Source organism: Heterodontus francisci, chromosome 14, assembly GCF_036365525.1.
Source record: "Heterodontus francisci isolate sHetFra1 chromosome 14, sHetFra1.hap1, whole genome shotgun sequence".
Taxonomy (NCBI): Eukaryota; Metazoa; Chordata; class Chondrichthyes; order Heterodontiformes; family Heterodontidae; genus Heterodontus; species Heterodontus francisci.
The window spans coordinates 110168646-110187785 of NC_090384.1; the positions used below are offsets into that span (position 1 = coordinate 110168646).

At 45.9% G+C, this 19140-nt stretch overlaps 1 protein-coding gene across 7 annotated transcripts in view; it reads right to left on the bottom strand.

The window, feature by feature from the left end:
- Positions 1-19140, bottom strand: part of sirt3 (sirtuin 3) — a 72930-nt gene that overhangs the window by 24203 nt on the left and 29587 nt on the right. For 3 of the 7 annotated variants that reach the window (XM_068046763.1, XM_068046766.1, XM_068046767.1), the window contains exons 2-3: positions 11604-11759; positions 10688-10873 (exon numbers count right to left, since the gene is read on the bottom strand). In XM_068046763.1, coding sequence (XP_067902864.1) covers positions 10688-10873; positions 11604-11759 — 342 coding nt within the window. Of the gene's footprint in view, positions 1-429; positions 592-10687; positions 10874-11603; positions 11760-19140 lie in introns of those variants that run through there. The other 4 variants (XM_068046764.1, XM_068046769.1, XM_068046768.1 and 1 more) reach the window with 4 other exon arrangements.

The following is a 19140-nucleotide window of genomic DNA, read 5'->3' on the forward strand; positions in this document are numbered from 1 at the left end:
CAATCCGGCACCAAGACCAGGTCCCTCCCCTGAGGATAATGACCTAGAAAAATTCAAACAGTTGTCACCCCAGCAACGGAAGGAGATACTGGCGTTACTTGGTGCGGCAAAAAACTAGCGGAGCCCTCCCTCGCCCCTCCTGGCGCTAATAGAACAAAGAAGAGATGGATTGTATATAACCGCGAGGGTGGGCAATCAAGATATAGACCACCTGCTAGATACTGGGACCGAATTAACGTGTCTACCTCAACGATACAGGAACTCTATACCGATGGACGGTAAAGTTAAGACCACCCACGGCGCTGGTGGCCATGGGCTGGTGATCAGGATAACCCAGCCCATACACATTGGTTTTGGTCCACACGAATTGATAACACCAATCTGGATAGGTCCGGTAGACCAGGCCCTTCTTGGTATGGACGTTCTTACCCAGCTGAACTCCTCGTTGCATTTTGAAGGCGGCCAGGTAACATGTTCTATCAGAAGTCTGAAGAAGGAGGAGCTGAGGGAGCATCAAATATGGGCTCGGGATAAGAACGATTGTGGGCTACTTCAAATGGAACTGGCAACGTTTACAGGATCCGCTCTGCCCTGTAATAAACAATACCCCATTAGTCCAACATCTATTGCAGGAATCTTACCCGTAATTAGACAATTAGAGGAGCGAGGCGTGCTGGTTAAAACACACAGTACTTCCAACAGCCCTGTGGGGCCAGTACGGAAACCAAACGGGACCTGGCGGCTTACTGTTGACTAACCAGTGTATTGATCAAAAGGCTCCTCTGGTAGCTGACCCCTCCACGATATTCACTGCCCTGAGGCTGGAACATGAATGGTTCTCTGTTATCGACAAGGCCAATGGATTTTGGTCAGTGCCACTGACACCGAGGTCCAACCATGGTTCGCCTTTACTGTACAACAACAACAGTACACCTGGACCCGGCTGCCACAGGGTTTCCACAACAGCCCTACGGTATTTCATATGGCCCTACAAAACCATTTGAGGGAGTTACCTCCCATGCACTCCACGGTCATCCAGTACGTGGACGACATCCTGTTAGCCTCTGAAATGGAAGAACAACATGAACAAGATCTGCGTACCCTGCTGGATCACCTTCATCGGAGAGGACACAAGGCCAGTATCGACAAAGCCCAAATAGCCCAAGAAGAGGTCGTGTACCTGGGACAAAAGATTTCAAAAGGAAAGAGGGAACTTACCCGGGACGGGACCACAGCCATCCGGCTGCCAAACAGCCCACCACTATCCAGGAGATTAGGTCCTTTCTGGGTTTGTGTAACTTCAACAGAAATTGGATCAACTCCTACACACAACTGGCTCAACCATTAAATGATCTCTTGAAAGGGAAGCGGGCCTCGAAGGAGGCAGTCACCCTTACGAGAGATCAACAAGAGGCCTTCGAGAACTTAAACGGGGCCTTGTGCTCGGCGCCGGCCCTGGGAATCCCTGACAACGGGAAACCGTTTACCCTGTTTGTACATGAAAAAGAGGGATGCATGACCGCCATATTGACACAGGAGCATGGGGACCAACAGAGACCTATTGGATACAATTCGAGAAAACTGGACACCGTGGCCCTAGGATGGGGCAGTTGCCTAAGGGCCATGGAAGCTACATGCCAAGCTGTGACGGCTACTGCAGGTCTGGGATTGGATCAAAAGCTAACAGTCAAGTGTCCGCACACCGTCCACACATTGCTGTCCATGAATAGAGTATCCCAAGTGACAGCAGCCAGATGGACCCGATGGACAACGGTCCTAGAGGCCCCCAACCTCCATATAGTCCGAGCCAGTCCGGTAAACCCAGCAACTATGCTCCCGTTGCCTGGGAAGCAAGAGGGGGAAGAGCATGACTGTGTGAAGGCTATGAGAGAGACAGAGGAAGTAACCTTAGCGGCGGAGGAGGCATTGCACAATCCGGATTTAATCCTTTTTACAGACAGCTCCTCCTTTGTTGACAATGGTACCCGGAAAGCAGGATGGGCGGTGACAACCCTGCACAAAATTAGGGCGACTCCGAGCAGAACTACGGGCCTGAGTCCATTTGAAATAATAACAGGGAGACCCATGTCTCTGCCGGGAACAATTGATTTGCGAAAAGCTGATTGTCACCTGATGAGTGACGCTCTACTAGAATATTGTCAGAACCTAGCAAATGCTATCAGTTCTGCTTCCTCGCAGGTATCGGCAGCTTGGGGTGAACCACCAGAAGGAGGGCACGACAACGTCCCGGGAGTCTGGGTCTACGTGAAGAAAGTACATTAAGAACCATTGGGCGCCAAGTGGGAGGGACCTTTCCAGGTGCTACTGACCACCTAGGCAGCAGTTAAGGTGGAAGGGAAGAAAGCATGGATACACGCCTCTCACATCAAACGAGCGATCCGTGACTAAACATTGACCTGCAATCAGGACAATTACCATTTGCCAATATGTTCAGAATTTTTATTATCCTCTTTGCATGCATTTTAAGTATCTGCTTACTTTTGGCTAACCAAACCTTTCCACTTTGGGGAACTAATCGAGTGTCCAGGGAAATGCACATTGATAGAGAAACTCAAACAACCCCCAACTCCCACCTTATGGAGTTGGGCGACCGGGTGGTTGGGCTCAATAGGGACTTCAATGGCACAGGGTTTGATCTTTTTTGTTATAATTATAACTTTGTATTTTATATTTTTGCTTATTAAGTGCTGTTGTGAAGAAGTAACTGAAACCCTGCCAAGCTGATACCCTTACAGAGCTCCCACCGTCCCCTCTTGTGGCACAAGTGGGCAACGTATTAAGCGCAACCCCTCCGGGTGTTGAAGGCAGTTTCTAGACAAGTAGAGACCATTAAAGGCACCAAGGTGGGATTGATGGAATGATTCTGAAAGAAGTTTGAAGAATCAAAGGGGGGACTGTGGGGACTGATCAAAAGTAAGCTAATCAGCTAACAAACTAACTGTGGAGCCAATTTATAAAAATTAAAAAGCAGAAGCTAACAGGACAGCTGCAGACAGCTTAATAGTTGCCTATTGTTTAATAATCAGCCTAAGGAAGGGGGATGTGAAATAAAATGCAAAAATAAAATGCTGGGATGAATGAACCAATCATGCACTGATAACAGAAGTCTGCAAACCACTCAGAAACAAGGGCGGGGGTGCAGCGTTACTATTTTTGTTTGAGTAACTATAAGTAAGGTTTGCTGTAGTGAGCACATCTCCTTTTGTTTTGTTCTTTTGCATATTCTTTTGTTTTGCTTTTTGCTCTTTTTGTATCCCTGTAATGTAACAATCACGGACTGCAGTAAAGTTTCTAAAAGTTACGGTTGGACTTCGTCTCTCTTTGTAAATGATGGGATCCAACATTTCCTAAAAAACACTACTTACTATATAAAAAAACTGTAGACCTTACCTTTCTCTTTACTTTAGTTACTAACCCAGCTATTTACTGATACTCCCTAACAGCAGTTACTCACCAACCAATCACCTTATCACTTATAAGGTAGGTTCGGAGGTTTTTTTAAAAAAAGAACTTTCTCTCCCCTGATTTTTTTAAGCTATTTACAGGCACTAACAACTGTTACTTACCCAATCAATCAGCTTACAGATTTCCTGTGATGTCACTGGAAGTCTTTTTTTATCCTCTTTTGAAACCCAATGCGCAGAGACACAGACAGATCCTGCCGACTGCTGCTGCTCCGGACTCTGTCTGGACTGATGCTTTGTCTTTTACAACAATGATTACCACTTCCTTTGCTTTTTATTCCATAACATCTCTGTCATTTAATCTCTCCTGCCCTCTGCCCGATCACATAACTTCCCTTTGTTCTTCTTCCCCCCTCCCACTTTGCACCAGCTCAAAGTCTATTACTGTTCAAACCTCTGCCAGTTCTGATGAAGGGTCACAGACCTGAAACGTTAACTCTGTTAATCTCTCCACAGATGCTACCAGACCTGCTGAGTATTTCCAGCACTCTTTGTTCTCATTCCCTTCAGTTACTTTGATGTTCAGGAATACGGAGACAGGTTTTCCGTTAGTTTATTCAGATCAAGAACAGATGGAGAAAGCCGAATCAACACGTGAGGCGATTAAACACTAAGGACGGTCTTGGCAAGACAGCAGAATTGGAGAAAATCCCAGCATGAAAAGGAGACAATCTTAGAAAGAGAAAGAAAGTTGTGTAGGAGAAGGTGAAGACAAGACAGGTGAGAGAGGAGAGTTGAAGAGTCGCGCATTACAGAGACAGCTAGGAAAAAGTAGAAACACCAGTTGAACCAACAGCAAAAGCTGATCAACTTGTTCAAGGTGCAAACTTGGATAAACAGGCATCATTCCAAAGTCTGCAGATGATATAAAACTCAGATATGTAGCAAACATTGTGGTGGATAGTAACAGACTCCAGAGGGACAGAAACAGACGGCTAAAATGGGCAGACACATGGCAGATAAAATTTAACACAGGAACTGTGAAGTGATTCATTTTGGTAGGAAGAATCAGGAGACAATGTAAACTAAATGGCACAATTTTAAAGGGGGTGCATGAACAGAGAGACCTGGGGTTGTATGTTCACAAATTGTAGAAGGTTACAGGACAAGTTGAGAAGGTTGTCAAAAAATCAGATGGGATTGTGGCCTATAAAACACTGGTTTGGCCCCAGCTGGAGTATTGTGTCCAATTCAGGGTACCAAGGCCTTAGAAAGGGTGTGGAGGAGATTTACTTTTCTTTTTATTTATTCGTTTCATGGAATGTGGGCGTCGCTGGCCAGGCCAGCATTTATTGTCCATGAGAAGGAGGTGGTGAGCTGCCTTCTTGAACTGTTAGAGTCCATGTGGGGTACGTACATTACTAGAATGGTACCAAGGATGAGGGACTTCAGTTGTGTGGAGAAGCTGGGGCTGTTCTCCTTCGAGAAAGCCTGAGGTGAAGTTGCAGACTTGGGAAGAAGCGGAACCCGAGCAGGAGCTATAAATGGAGACCGGGGCTCGAGGCCCTTATTTAGCTGGGAGAGCGGAGAGACAGTCGGCAGACCTGGGAGGAAGCGGAACCTGAGCGGGAGCTATAAATGGAGACCAGGGCTCGAGGCCCTTACTTACCTGGGAGAGCAGGGAGGCAGTCTATAGCTGTGTCGGCGGATGGAGGTCGGCGTGCGCTGGGATTGAAAAATGAAAGAAAAACTAGCAGTGACATCACAGGAAATCCATAAGCTGATTGGTTGGTGAGTAACAGCTGTTAGATAATGCCTAGGCAGAGGACTACGTGGATAACACGCTTCAGAAGGTGGTCACCCTGCAGTTTAAGAGAGCACAGCCAGACAGATAAGAAGGTCAAGGCAGGTAGTGCAGGAGTCCCCAGAGCGCATACCTCTTTCTCAGTACCGAAGGGAGAGGGTTCCTCTGGAGAGTGCAGTGAGAGTCATGACCAGAGAACCACAGGTGGCTCAGCTGTGCAGGGAGTGAGGAATAGTGACAGGGGATTCTATCGTTAGGTGAACAGATGGGCGTTTCTGTGGTCACAGTCCAGGATGGTATGTTGCCTCCCTAGTGCAAGGGTCATGGATATCATCAAGCGGCTACAGGGCATTCTGGAATGCTAGGCTGCACAGCCAGAGGTCGTGGTCCACATTGGTACCAACGAAATAGAAAGAAAGAGGAATGAGGTCCTGCAGGATGAGTTTAGGGAGTTAGGCAAGCAGAACCTCAAAGGTAGCAATCTCCGGATTACTCCCAAGGCCATGTGCTATCAAGTATAGAAATAGGAGAATACACCAGATAAATGTGTGGCTGGAGAGATGACGCAGGAGGGAAGGCTTCAGATTTCCGTGGCATTGGGACTGGTTCTGGGGAAGGTAGGACCTGTACAAGTGGGACAGTCTACACCTGAACAGGACTGGGACAAATATCCTTGTGGGAAGGTTTGCTGGTGCCGTTAGGGATGGTTTAAACTATCTTGGCAGGGGGATGTTTCAGATTGGAAATTTGAGGGCAGGGAACGGGAGGCAAAAAATTAGCGAGTGACTCTGAAAGACAGAAGAAGCAAAAGGTTAAAAAGTGTGCAGCATAGGAATTTGGCAGTATTAAAAGGCAAGGAGTATAGCAAATAACGTTGAGCCAGTGGCGCTTAAGATGGCTTGGCCATGTGAGCCGCACGGAAGATGGCAGGATCCCCAAGGACGTACTGTACAGCGAGCTCGTCACTGATATCAGACCCACCGGCCGTCCATGTCTCCGCTTTAAAGACGTTTGCAAACGCGACATGAGGTCCTGCGACACTGACCACAAGTTGCCAGTGATCGCCAGAGCTGGCGGACAGCTATAAAGGCGGGGCTGAAGAGAGGCAAGTCGAAGAGACACAGCAGTTGGCAGGAAAAGTAAGGAGAGTGTAAGGAGACAGCCAACTGTGTAACAGCCCCGACAACCAACTTCACCTGCAACACCTGAGGAAGAGTCTGTCACTCTAGAATTGGCCTTTATAGCCACTCCTGGCGCTGCTCCACAAACCACTGACCACCTCCAGGCGCTTACCCATTGTCTCTCGAGACAAGGAGGTCAAAAAGGAATAGCAAATAAAGCCGAGGTCACAGATAGACACATGGCAACACGATATCATTGCTATAACGGAAATGTGGCTTAAAGAGGGGCAAGAATGGCAGCTCAATATCCCTGGATACAGAGTTTTCAGGCTGGATAGAGACGGGGATAAAAAAGGAGGGAGTATAGCATTATTGATTAAGGAATCAATAACAGCTGTGAGAAGGGATGATATGCTAAATGAATCATCCAATGAGGCCATATGGGTTGAGCTCAGAACAAAAAAATGGCAGCCACACGACTAGGAGTGCACTATAGACCCCCAAATAGTGAGAGGGACACAGAAGAACAAATATGTAGGAAAAGTTTTGAGTGCAAAAACTATAGGGCAATAATAGTTGAGGATTTCAACTACCCTAATATCAACTGAGATACAAACAGTGTGAAGGGCACAGAGGATGCAAAATTCTTGAACTGCAATCAAGAGAGCATTTTTAGCCAGCATGTAACAAGCCCAACTAGAGGGGGCGCAATTCTAGATTTCGTTTTCAGTAAAGAAACTGGGCAAGTGAATGAAGTAACAGTGGGTGACCATTTTGGAGATAGTGACCATAATACAGTTAGTTTTAGCGTAATCATGGAAAGGACAAAGATAAAACAGGAGTAAAAGTTCTAATTTGGTGGAAGACCAATATTACAAAGCTGAGAGGTGATTTGGCGAAGGTGGACTGGATACAGCTACTTGAAGGAAAATCAGTGGCAAACCAGTGGGATCCTACAGGCACAGTGTAGACATGTCTCCACAAAGATAAAGGGTGGTTCGGCCAAATCTAGAGCCCCCAGTTATCTGGAAGCATACAGGATAAGATTAAGTAGAAAAAGAAAGCTTATGACGGTCGCAAAAAACTTAATACTTTAGAAAGCCTAGAGGAGTACTGAAAGTGTGTGGGTGAAGTAAAAAAGGAAATTAGAAAAGCAAAGAGAGGACATGAAAAATTATTGGCAGATAAAATCAAGGAAAACCGGAAGAAGTTTTATCAGTACATTAAGAGCAAGAGGTAAGCTAAGGAAAGGGTAGGGCCTATCAGAGATGTACAAGGGAACTTATGCTTGGATGCAGAAGATGTGGGCAGGGTTCTTATTGAGTTTTTTGTCTCTGTCTTCACAAAGGAGAGGGATGATGCAGACATTGTAGTAAAAGAGGAGTGTAAAATATTAGATACAATAAGCATAATGAGAGAGGAAGTACTAGAGGGTCTGACATCCTTGATAGTGGATAAGTCACCAGGGCCAGATGGATTATTTCCCAGGGAGGAAATAGCGGATGCTCTGAGGATCATCTTCAAATCCTCACTGGATACAGGCGAGGTTCTAGAGGATTGGAGGTCTGCGAATGTTGTACTATTGTTTAAAAAGGGTGCGAGGGATAGGCCAAATAATTATAGGCCGGTCAGTCTGACCTCGGTGGTGGGTAAATTATTAGAATCAATTCTGAGAGACAGGATAAACTGCCACTTAGAAAGGCATGGATTAATCAGGGATAGTCAGCATGGATTTGTTAAGGGAAGGTCATGTCTTACTGACTTGATTGAATTTTTTGAGGAAGTAACAAGGAGGATTGATGAGGGTAGTGCAGTGGATGTGGTCTACATGGATTTTAGTAAGGCATTTGACAAGGTCCCACATGGCAGACTGATCAGTAAAATGAAAGCCCATGGGATTCAGGGGAACGTGGCAGGTTGGCTCAGTGACAGGAAGAGTACAGAGAAGATTTACAAGAATGTCGCAGGGCTTGAAAGTTGCAGCTATGAGGAAAGATTGGATAGGCCAGGGCTGTTTTCCTTAGAACAGAGGAGGCTGAGGGGTGACTTAATTGAGGTGTACAAAATTATGAGGGGCCTAGATAAAGTAGACAGGAAGGACCTGTTTCCCCTAGTGGAGAGGTCAGTTACCAGGGGGCACCAATTTAAGGTGATTGGTAGAAGGATTAGAGGGGACATGAGGAAAACCTTTACACCCAGAGGGTGGTGGGTGTCTAAAATTCACTGCCTGGATCGGTGGTGGAGGCAGAAACCCTCAACTCATTTAAAAGGTACCTGGACATGCACCTGAGGTGCTGTAACCTGCAAGGCTATGGACCAGGTGCTGGAAGGTGGGATTAGATTGGGCGGCTAGATTTTTCAGCCGGCGCAGATACGATGGGCTGAATGGCCTCCTTCTATGCCATAACTTTTCTATGGCTCTATAGAGCAGAGAAGGTTTAAGGGGAGATTTAATCGAGGCATTCAAAATCACGAAGGGTTTTGATACAGTAAATAAGGAGGAACTGTTTCCATGGCAGGAGGGTCAGTAACCAGAGGGACACAGATTTAAGATAATTGGCATAAGAACCAGAGTGGGAGATGAAGAGCATTTTTTTACACAGTGAGTTGTTGTGATCCGGAATGTGCTGCTTGAAAGGACAGTGGAAGCAGATTCAATAATGACTTTCAAAAGGGAATTGGATAAATACTTGAAAGGGAAAATTTGCAGGGAGGAGTGGGACTAATTGGATAGCTCTTTCATGGAGCCTGCGCACATGATGGGCTGAAAGGCCTCCTTCTGTGCTGTATGGTTTTATGATTCTCGATGGTATTCACAATGCAGGAGGTGATGGAACTAGGTGACTGCAGGAGATGATCAATGTGAAAGCAGTTTATAAACCTTTGTGGTTTGTAATGGTGGATGTACAATCAACATCAGTAACACTGGAAGCTGCATCTAATATAATCTATGAAAATAAACACAGAAGCTGAGTGATGTGGTGTGGTCACTGAATACAGACACCAATCCTTTGTCAGATCTCAACCCAATGTTGAGAGACCAGATTCCAGTCTCCACTTGGTGGGACTGTCTGGGGATTAAATCCATCACCTACTGACTCAGAACAGGACCACCGTTACCGAGATAAAGACTCTCTCCAAAACTAATGCAAGGAATGCATGTTTCTGACCTCACTCCAGCCATTACAGATTATTTGATTCTGATTATAGTGGGTCTTTGAGCTTCTGTCTAATTCAAGTGATTCTATTTATAAACAGCTCTAGAACTGTTTAATTCTGTTTGATATTTTGCTCCCACTGAATCTACAACAGTATAAGCCTGTTATTGAGAAATTAATGAGCAATTTGATAAGCAGATGTTAATGGATTAACTAAACACTGCAGCTGTGAAGCAGCTGTTCATCAGACAGTGAAAATAATTCAAGAACTGGAAACATTTATTCATATATTGCAAAATATTTTACCAGCAGTACACAAGACATGGAAAGAGGAATGGAGCATGATGATGACAGGAGTTGTTTCCAGTGAGAGGGAGGTGCCAGAAACATAGAGTGACCTCACTATTCCTGGCCAGAATGGAGCTGATTGGGTAATTCCCCTGTCAATTACACCTGGAGACCACACTGCTCTCAGTGACTGGGATTGATTTCATATGAATAACATTTGTCTCCACTAACTACAATTTGTTGGAGAAAAATCCTGCTTTTATTGGGAGACTCTGCTGCAGTTTTATTCATGAGCTCTGTTTGCTGCAGTTCCTAAAGACTCTTTTTAAGTAGGCTCTGCAGACTGTTTGCTGCAAGTTGTGTTGTAAGTTTAGCCCTGCCGCCAACTCATTGGCTGGCATAACAGTACCAGTAGACTATGCATGAAACTATTGGACTGGGAACCATGTTTGATATCCCTGCTTTAGGAACGTAGGAACAGAATGAGGCCATTCAGCCCCTTGAACCTGTTCCATTCAATTAGATCATGGTCGACTGTTTCCTATCTCCATCTATCCGCATTGGTTCCGTAACCCTTAATCCCCTTACCATTTCTATCAATCTCAGTTTTGAAATTTTCGATTGGCCCCAGTCTTAACAGCTATTTGGGGGAGAGAGTTCTAGCTTTCTTGCTATCCTTTGTTAGATACAGAGTAACATTCCCTCACCACTGTCCTGTTAGAGGGGCAGAGAGAGATTTCTCTCGGTAAATTGTGTGCAAGTCTCCAGTTGTGGAGATAGTCCTCATGCGAACCAGCATCAATAGTCTGTTGCTGGTTGTTAGTTTGTGTTCTCAGTGGTTACTCGAAGCTGCGATGTTCCAGGTGATGCCAGGGTGGGGGTGGGAGTTACCTGAAATCGGGGATTCCGCTGGGTGTACTGATCCCTGCACCAGACATCACCACAATCCGGCGGCATTCCTTGTTCCGAATGAGCCTCGCGACATCCTCCAAAGACTGCACTCTCTCACCTCTATCTTTCCCACTGAAAATGTGCCGGACAGGAGGTGAGGTTGACAGGGGATTCACACAGCGGTTTCTGTAGCAACACATAAAACATCCACACAATAGGCTGCATTTTGCGCTGAGCAGTTCTAGATCTTGGATCCACTTGCACACAGACATTCTGTGGGCTTTTGTACAGCAACTTGCTGTCAGCCAGATGGCCAAACAGCACAGTGCCATCTACAGAGCAAAGCCATAACCAATCAGATTGCAGAATCCTTAGTGAGCAGCACAGAGTCTGAACTGGGTTTGAATAGTGAATTCAATGTCAAATCAGGTATAGAGAGTGAATTAAAGAGAGGGTAAGATTAGATTAATACAGAGGAAGAAACAGACAGAAAGAATTTAAAAATCATTCACTTTTGTCATTTTTTAAATGACAATTAAAATCTGAAGGAGTGAGACTCCACACTTGGAACTTTCAGGGCCAAGGAAGTTGTTTGGCAGTAACTTAGACTGATCTTGGTGTTATAAAGGTACTGACACTGGAATGGACAAGCACTAACTGTCTCAGGTAAGTTTAGGGCAGATCTATGATGCAAATACCCCAACATCGTAACATTCCATGTGTTTGGATACAGAGTCTCTGAGCGAGGTACAGGTTTAGTGAAGCTTCTGGAGGAGCAGGGCCTCCTGACTTCCACAGTTAACTGCGCATGCACGGTCGCTGAAAGCGCTGTTAGCCTCAACATTACTCCAACCGCAATATCCAGCCCCACAATATCAGACGGTGTAACTACGACTCATGTATAAATACCTCATACCTCGGAGACCTGCTGTGTGCCTGTCTGTGGGGTCTGAGCCCAGCCAGGATCCCGGTTCGGAAATGCCTGACGCAGCGGTGATTAAACTGTAACCATCGAGAAGCAGAGAGACCGGGCTGGGTCCAAGTGAGACTGTGATACAATGCAAAACTCATCCTGTCAACAGAAACAAAGACAGAATACAATTCAATTCTTGTATATCCGCTGCAGCACAGTGGGTACCACACACACCTCTGAGTCAGAAGACCATGAGTTCAAGACCCATTCCAGAGACTTGACCATAATATCCAGGCTGATACTCCCAGTACTGAGGGAGTGCGGCACTGTCGGAGGGTCAGTGTTGAGGGAACGCCGCACTGTCGGAGGGCCAATACTGAGGGAGTGCTTCACTGTCAGAGGGTCATCACTGAGGGAGTGCTACACAGTCTGAGGTGCCTCATTTATGTAAGTCAATGAGGAATGGTGTGGTAAGTGCAGTTGTGATTTGAACCTTCTGCACTCACTGGGTTAAAATAGCACCTGTCACATGAGCCCCGCTCAAATCAAAGCGAGAAGCAGGTGTGAAGTGATCCCAAACTGTTTCCGCCTGCTGCCACTTCCAATTTTGAAGATTTATGACGTTATCTCTCCTCAGGCAGCCGGGGCCACATTAAAAGTTGCTGTGATAATGGCATCTGGACCGCGTGTGATTTTAACTCAAGATTGCAGAAGTCCTGCCCAGTTCCAGACCAGCCAGCAAAACCTGCCAGGATTGGTCTCTCTGAGTCCTTGAAGGTGTATATTAAAGGCGGTCTCAGTGGGTGGATTAAAGGATCATTGGACCAGAATCAATGGTTCACAGGATTGATGGACCACTGGATCACAGGATCATGAATCACAAAATCAATGTATCTATGAAAAACAGGGTCAATGGGTCAATCAATGGTCAATCAATGGTCAATCAATGACTGGGTCAATCACTGGATCAATGAATCAGAGGATTAACAGATCACAGGTTCAATAGATCCAAGATCAATGAATCCTAGGACCACTGGATCATGGGATCAATAGCTCACATGGCCAATGGATCACTGGATAAAGGATCAATGAATGACAGGATCAATGTTTCAATGGATCACTGGATTGATGAATTACAGAATCAATGATCCATGGTGTGACGGAAACCACACCTGCCAGATGAAAATATATTAATTTCGTCATATGGAACATTATTTTTGAACTGTTACTGGACATCGAACATAACTTGTTTTAAAAAGACCACAGAGCAGTGGCTGAAAACATGGCTGTACATTTGCATTCTAAAAGATAGTGGTATGCAGAGACAATGGGAGTACTCCCGGATTCAATTAGCCACATGGGTTTTGTCAATAGAGATGATCAAGAGACATTGAGAGTCAGTGAATGTATAAGAGCCAGCCTTCCACCCTCACCAACTCCACCACCCCCCCAGCCCCACCCCTCCTCCACTGAGGGTATCTGGTAAGCTGTGAGGAATCCACAAACCTTACAGGCGAGGCTATCTCAAGCAAAAGGCTAGTCACATGACTAACCTGCTGGCCAACCTGGGGTTAATTGAATTGTGCTCACTGAACAGAAAGGAAGAGACTGCAACTGAACTTCAAGGAGGATGGTCTCCCTCTCTCTCTCACACAAAGTTCCAGGACCCACGGAAGTAACTTAAACCTCAAGATAGAAGACCAGCGAAACAAGTTTGAAAGTGTGCACTGGGCCCCAAGAACAGCAAGACCAAACTTCAATCAAAGACTTTACATCCAACCCAAAACCAGTAACTGAACTCCATCCATAACTTCAAACCTTTCCCCTTTAATTCTTTCCCCTCCTCTGTCTCTATTTGAGTGTCTGTTTATCGCATATGCATGCTAGCCTGGTCGGGTTGCGTATTTTTAGTTGTTTTAACTGAGTTAGAGTTTTAAGGTTAATAAACTTACACCTTTCTTGTTTAAATCTGAGAAAACTTGTCTGGTTGATTTCTTTGCAATTACAATTAAAGAGCAGTGTGCAAGGACTCACTGAGGGGAAGCTAAAAACACTGTTTTAAAATTTAAACCCTGTTACAGACAAACCAGGAAAAGGCTGAGGGGGGAGCCCTAGACCCCTTTCTCACCTGGTTGTAACAATGGAATCAATGTTTCAATGGATCAGTGGATCACATGATCGATGGATCACAGGCTCAGCGGATCAATAGATTGCTGAACCACATGATTAATGGACCATAATCACAGGATCAATGAATCACACTGTCAATGGACCAATGAATCACTGAATCAATAGATCAAAGGACCCATGGATTACAGAATCAATGGGTCCCAGGATCTTTCGCTGTTTCGTTTCTCAGCAGAGACTCAAGGTCCATTACACTGTCGCCATATAAGGAAGTATTAGGTCAGGTGACCAAAAGCTTGGTCAAAAAGGTAGGTTTTAAGGAGAGAGAGGTGGACAGGTGAAGAGGGGTTTTGCCCCTTTTCCTGCTCACTGCCCCCTTGCAATAGATGCTCAAAGGGTCCAAATTAGAAGGAACTCACTCTCAGGTGCATGGTGGGCGTGAAGCAGAAATCCCTTTGTGTCAACACTAGACACGTAATAGGATCGCATCCAGTCTCCCTGAATCTCTGCGATCATCATATCAGGAACAGCAATACTGAGAGTCTCTGGCCTGGGATTTCCGCTTTAGTGCAACCGGGCTCTGCTCATTTACATATTGCACCGGCACCTCATGGAGCTTGTCTGCCATATTGGCAAATGATGCCATTTTGGAAAAGAAAGCGAGGTCGGAAGAGAGACACTAGATGCTGAGGACCTGGGGCTGAGGGTCAGTACTCTGCGGTTACAGCAGTTTGGAAAGGATACATTGCCATAGGGGCAAGTTCCAATTTCAGCCATCATGGACCCAGGAAGGGAAGCTGGGTGCTTGTATCCACTCCTAGCACAACACTTGCTTGCCCATCTCTCCATCCTTGTGAATTTCATTGGCTCCCATTCCCCCAAGGACTCAAATTTAGGAATTCTCAACCTGAGTTGAAATCCCTCCACGACCTTCTCCTCCCTACCTCGGTGACCTCATCCAGTGCTATAACCCTTCCCAAACTTTCCAATCCTCTAACTTCAGCCTCTTGTGCATTCTCACATCTGACCCCACCATTGCTGGCTGCGCCTTCATTTGTCTAAGACCCCACTGCCTCGCATTCCCTCCCTGAACCTCCTGGCCTCCCCCTCCATCCTTTTAAGAATCCCCTTAAAACCCACATCTTTGACCAAGCTACTGATCTGTCCTCCAAATCTCTCCCTCTTGGCTGCTGTCCATTTCTATTCCTTACTTCTCTCTGACATGCTTTAGAATATTTTATCCAATATTGAACTCACTACATCTATGTGTTGCTGCTTTTTAAGATTTTTGAATTTGGAGCCAAAGTCGATACAATCACTCACTCAGCAGTCAGTGTTGCTATGACACCCTTTATGGGAATATAATTAGCATCCTAACACTATAAAGTTGCTCATAAAGGTAGGAAATGCGGTAGCCAATTTCTGCACAGCAAGCTCCCACAAACAGCAATGACAAAATAAAAAAAGAAAAAAAGACGTGCATTTATAGCTCCTTCCACAACCACTGGACGTATCAAAACGATTTACAGCCAATGAAGTACTTTTGAAGTGTTGTCACTGTTGTAATGAAGGAAGCACAGCAGCCAATTTGCACACAGCAAGATCCCACAAACAGTAATGCAATATTGACCAGATAATGTTTTTGTGATGTTGATTGTGGGGTAAATATTTGACAGGACAGTGGGGGGGGGGGGGGAACTCCCGTGTTCTTCTTCCAAATAGCCCCTTCAGATTTATATATTCACTTGAGACAGGGCCTTCGTTTAATCTCCAGCCTGAAAAACGGCACCTCCAAAAGTGCAGCACTCCCTCAGTACTGACCCTCCGACAGTGAAGCGCTCCCTCAGCATTGAACCTCCGACAGTGCAGCACTCCCTCAGAACTGACCCTCCCACAGTGTAGCGGTCCCTCAGTACTGACCCTCTGACAGTGCAGCACAACCTCAGTACTGACCCTCCAACAGTGCAGCACTCCCTCAGTACTGACCCTCCAACAGTGCAGCACTCCCTCAGTACTGACCCTCTGACAGTGCAGCACAACCTCAGTACTGACCCTCCAACAGTGCAGCACTCCCTCAGTACTGACCCTCCAACAGTGCAGCAGTCCCTCAGTACTGACCCTCCGACAGTGCAGCACTCCCTCAGTACTGACCCTCCGACAGTGCAGCACTCCCTCAGTACTGACCCTCCCACAGTGTAGCACTCCCTCAGTACTGATCCTCCCACAGTGTAGCACTCCCTCAGTACTGACCCTCCGACAGTATAGCACTCCCTCAGTACTGACCCTCCTGCACTCCCTCAACATTGACCCTCTGACGGTGCAGTGCTCCCTCAGTACTGGCCATCTGACAGTGCAGCGTTGCCTCAGTACTGCCCCTCCGACAGTGCGGCACTCCCCCAGCGCTGCTTCTCTGCCAGTGCAGTGTTCCCCTAGTAATGCACTGGGAATGTCAGCCTGGATTATGGGCTGAAGTCTCTGGACTGTGGGGTAAGTGAGGAGAGAATGATCAATTCTCCCAGGTCTCTGAGCTGAAAATCTAGGCGGTCAACTTTTGGAAAGGTGTTTGAGAAAGATGTATTAAATTAAGACACACTAATTTGTTGAAATGCCCACGGTGCAATAGATGGACCTGTGGGATCCTCTGTGCTGGCATATGATGTCATCAGGCACTAAATAGTTTCTAAGGGTTTAGCCCCAACAAGGTGAGGCCCCTTTAATGGAAGTGTTAAAGCCTGACACTCACAGTGAGATCAGACATCACAACAGGATTTATAAACTGGCTCAGGTTGAGGCAGGAAGCTGCACAAACAGTTTCAGTGGAGGAAAGGGAGCTGCACTGATTGTGACTAACTCGCTGATCTATCGAGGATTGAATGCCATAACAGAATGATATAGACCAGAAGGAGGCCATTCAGTCCATCATACCTGTTTTGGCTCTTTGAAAGAGCTATCCAATTACAGAATCACAGAACTGCTACAGCACAGAGTGAGGCCATTTGGCCCATCGTGTCTGCACTGGCTCTCTGAAAGAGCTATTCCCTCAATGTCAGGCAAACCCCCACCTGCCAAGACTCAGGCACACATTATTTTGCCACATGAACATTTAAACTTTAAAAATTGCAATCTCTGACTGGAAAGACATTTCCATGGTAATAGACCATGTTGAAACAATGGAGACTCTGCAGTTGCTCTCCAATACACAGAAGTGGTCAGACTAGTTTTAGTCACAGGGCTAGCTGGCTGGGGCAGAGAAATTTGAGCCTCCAACAAGGGATGTGAAGAGACTGTTCCATATAAGGAACTAGTCACATGACTAATCTGCTGAACACCCTGGGAGCTTTTTGAATTTGAACCCCCAGACAAAGGAATTGCCAGGCAGAACACCGTGTGCTCTCCTGAAATTAAGAACACCTTTTGCCTGCCGGCCTACCTCTCAGGGAACTGAAAACATTGAAGACATGTGAAACTCAAAGAGAAAAATGTTTGCCAAGTGAACCAAGTTTTAAGATGATTACTGGACTCCAACGAAATGCAAGAATATAACTACAATCAAGGATTACAGCAAGCTCGAGAAACAGTAACAAGATATTAGATTAGATTACAGATACAGCACTGAAACAGGCCCTTCGGCCCACCGAGTCTGTGCCGAACATCAACCACCCATTTATACTAATCCTACACTAATCCCATATTCCTACCAAACATCCCCACCTGTCCCTATATTTCCCTACCACCTACCTATACTAGTGACAATTTATAATGGCCAATTTACCTATCAACCTGCAAGTCTTTTGGCTTGTGGCAGGAAACTGGAGCACCCGAAGAAAACCCACGCAGACACAGGGAGAACTTGCAAACTCCACACAGACAGTACCAGGAATCGAACCCGGGTCCCTGGAGCTGTGAGGCTGCGGTGCTAACCACTGCGCCACTCTGCCTCAACCTGTTCTACTTAACTCTTCTACTCTTTTCTGTCCCTATCTTGCATGTTTATATCGCGTGTGCATGCTATTGTGAGCGCGTTGTATCTCCACGTATTAAGGGTTTTCGATTTAAGGTTTTAATAAATTCCCTCTTTCTGTTTTAAACCAAAGAAAGCCTGTTTGTGCTCAATTATTTGCCTGATAATTGGAAACTGTGAACAAGAATTCACAAAAAGGGGAACTCAAAATACAGTGTGTTTAAAATTAAACCCTGTTACAATTTGGAAAGATGTAAAGGTAACAGGGTTGTAGTGGTGGGTGATTTTAACTTCCCCTATATTGACTGGGACTCACTTAGTGCTAGGGGCTTGGATGGGGCAGAATTTGTGAAGAGCATCCAGGAGGGCTTCTTGAAACAATACGTAGATAGGCCAACTAGGAATGGGGCCGTACTGGACCTGGTATTGGGGAATGAGCCCGGCCAGGTGGTCGAAGTTTCAGTAGGGGAGCATTTTGGGAACAGTGACCATAATTCCATAAGTTTTAAGGTACAGTGGTGCAGTGGTTAGCACCGCAGCCTCACAGCTCCAACGACCCGGGTTCAATTCTGGGTACTGCCTGTGTGGAATTTGCAAGTTCTCCCTGTGTCTGCGTGGGTTTCCTCCGGGTGCTCCAGTTTCCTCCCACAAGCCAAAGACTTGCAGGTTGATAGGTAAATTGGCCATTAGCAATTGCCCCTAGTATAGGTAGGTGGTAGGGAAATATAGGGACAGGTGGGGATGTGGTGGGAATATGGAATTAGTGTAGGAGTGGTATGAATGGGTGGTTGATGGTCGGCACAGACTCAGTGGGCCGAAGGGCCTGTTTCAGTGCTGTATCTCTAAACTAAACTAAAACTTGTGGATAAGGATAAGAGTAGTCCTCGGGTGAAGGTGCTAAATTGGGGGAAGGCTAATTATAACAATATTAGGCAGGTACTGAAGAATTTAGATTGGGGGCGGCTGTTTGAGGGTAAATCAACATCTGACATGTGGGAGTCTTTCAAATGTCAGTTGATTAGCATCCAGGACCAGCATGTTCCTGTGAGGAAGAAGGATAAGTTTGGCAAGTTTCGGGAACCTTGGATAACGCGGGATATTGTGAGCCTCGTCAAAAAGAAAAAGGAAGCATTCGTAAGGGCTGGAAGGCTAGGAACAGACGAGTCCCTTGAGGAATATAAAGACAGTAGGAAGGAACTTAAGCAAGGAGTCAGGAGGGCTAAAAGGGGTCATGAGAAGTCATTGGCAAACAGGATTAAGGAAGATCCCAAGGCTTTTTATATGTATATAAAGAGCAAGAGGGTAACCAGGGAAAGGGTTGGCCCACTCAAGGACAGAGATGGGAATCTATGTGTGGAGCCAGAGGAAATGGGCAAGGTATTAAATGAGTACTTAGCATCAGTATTCACCAAAGAGAAGGACTTAGTGGATGATGAGCCGAGGGAAGGGAGT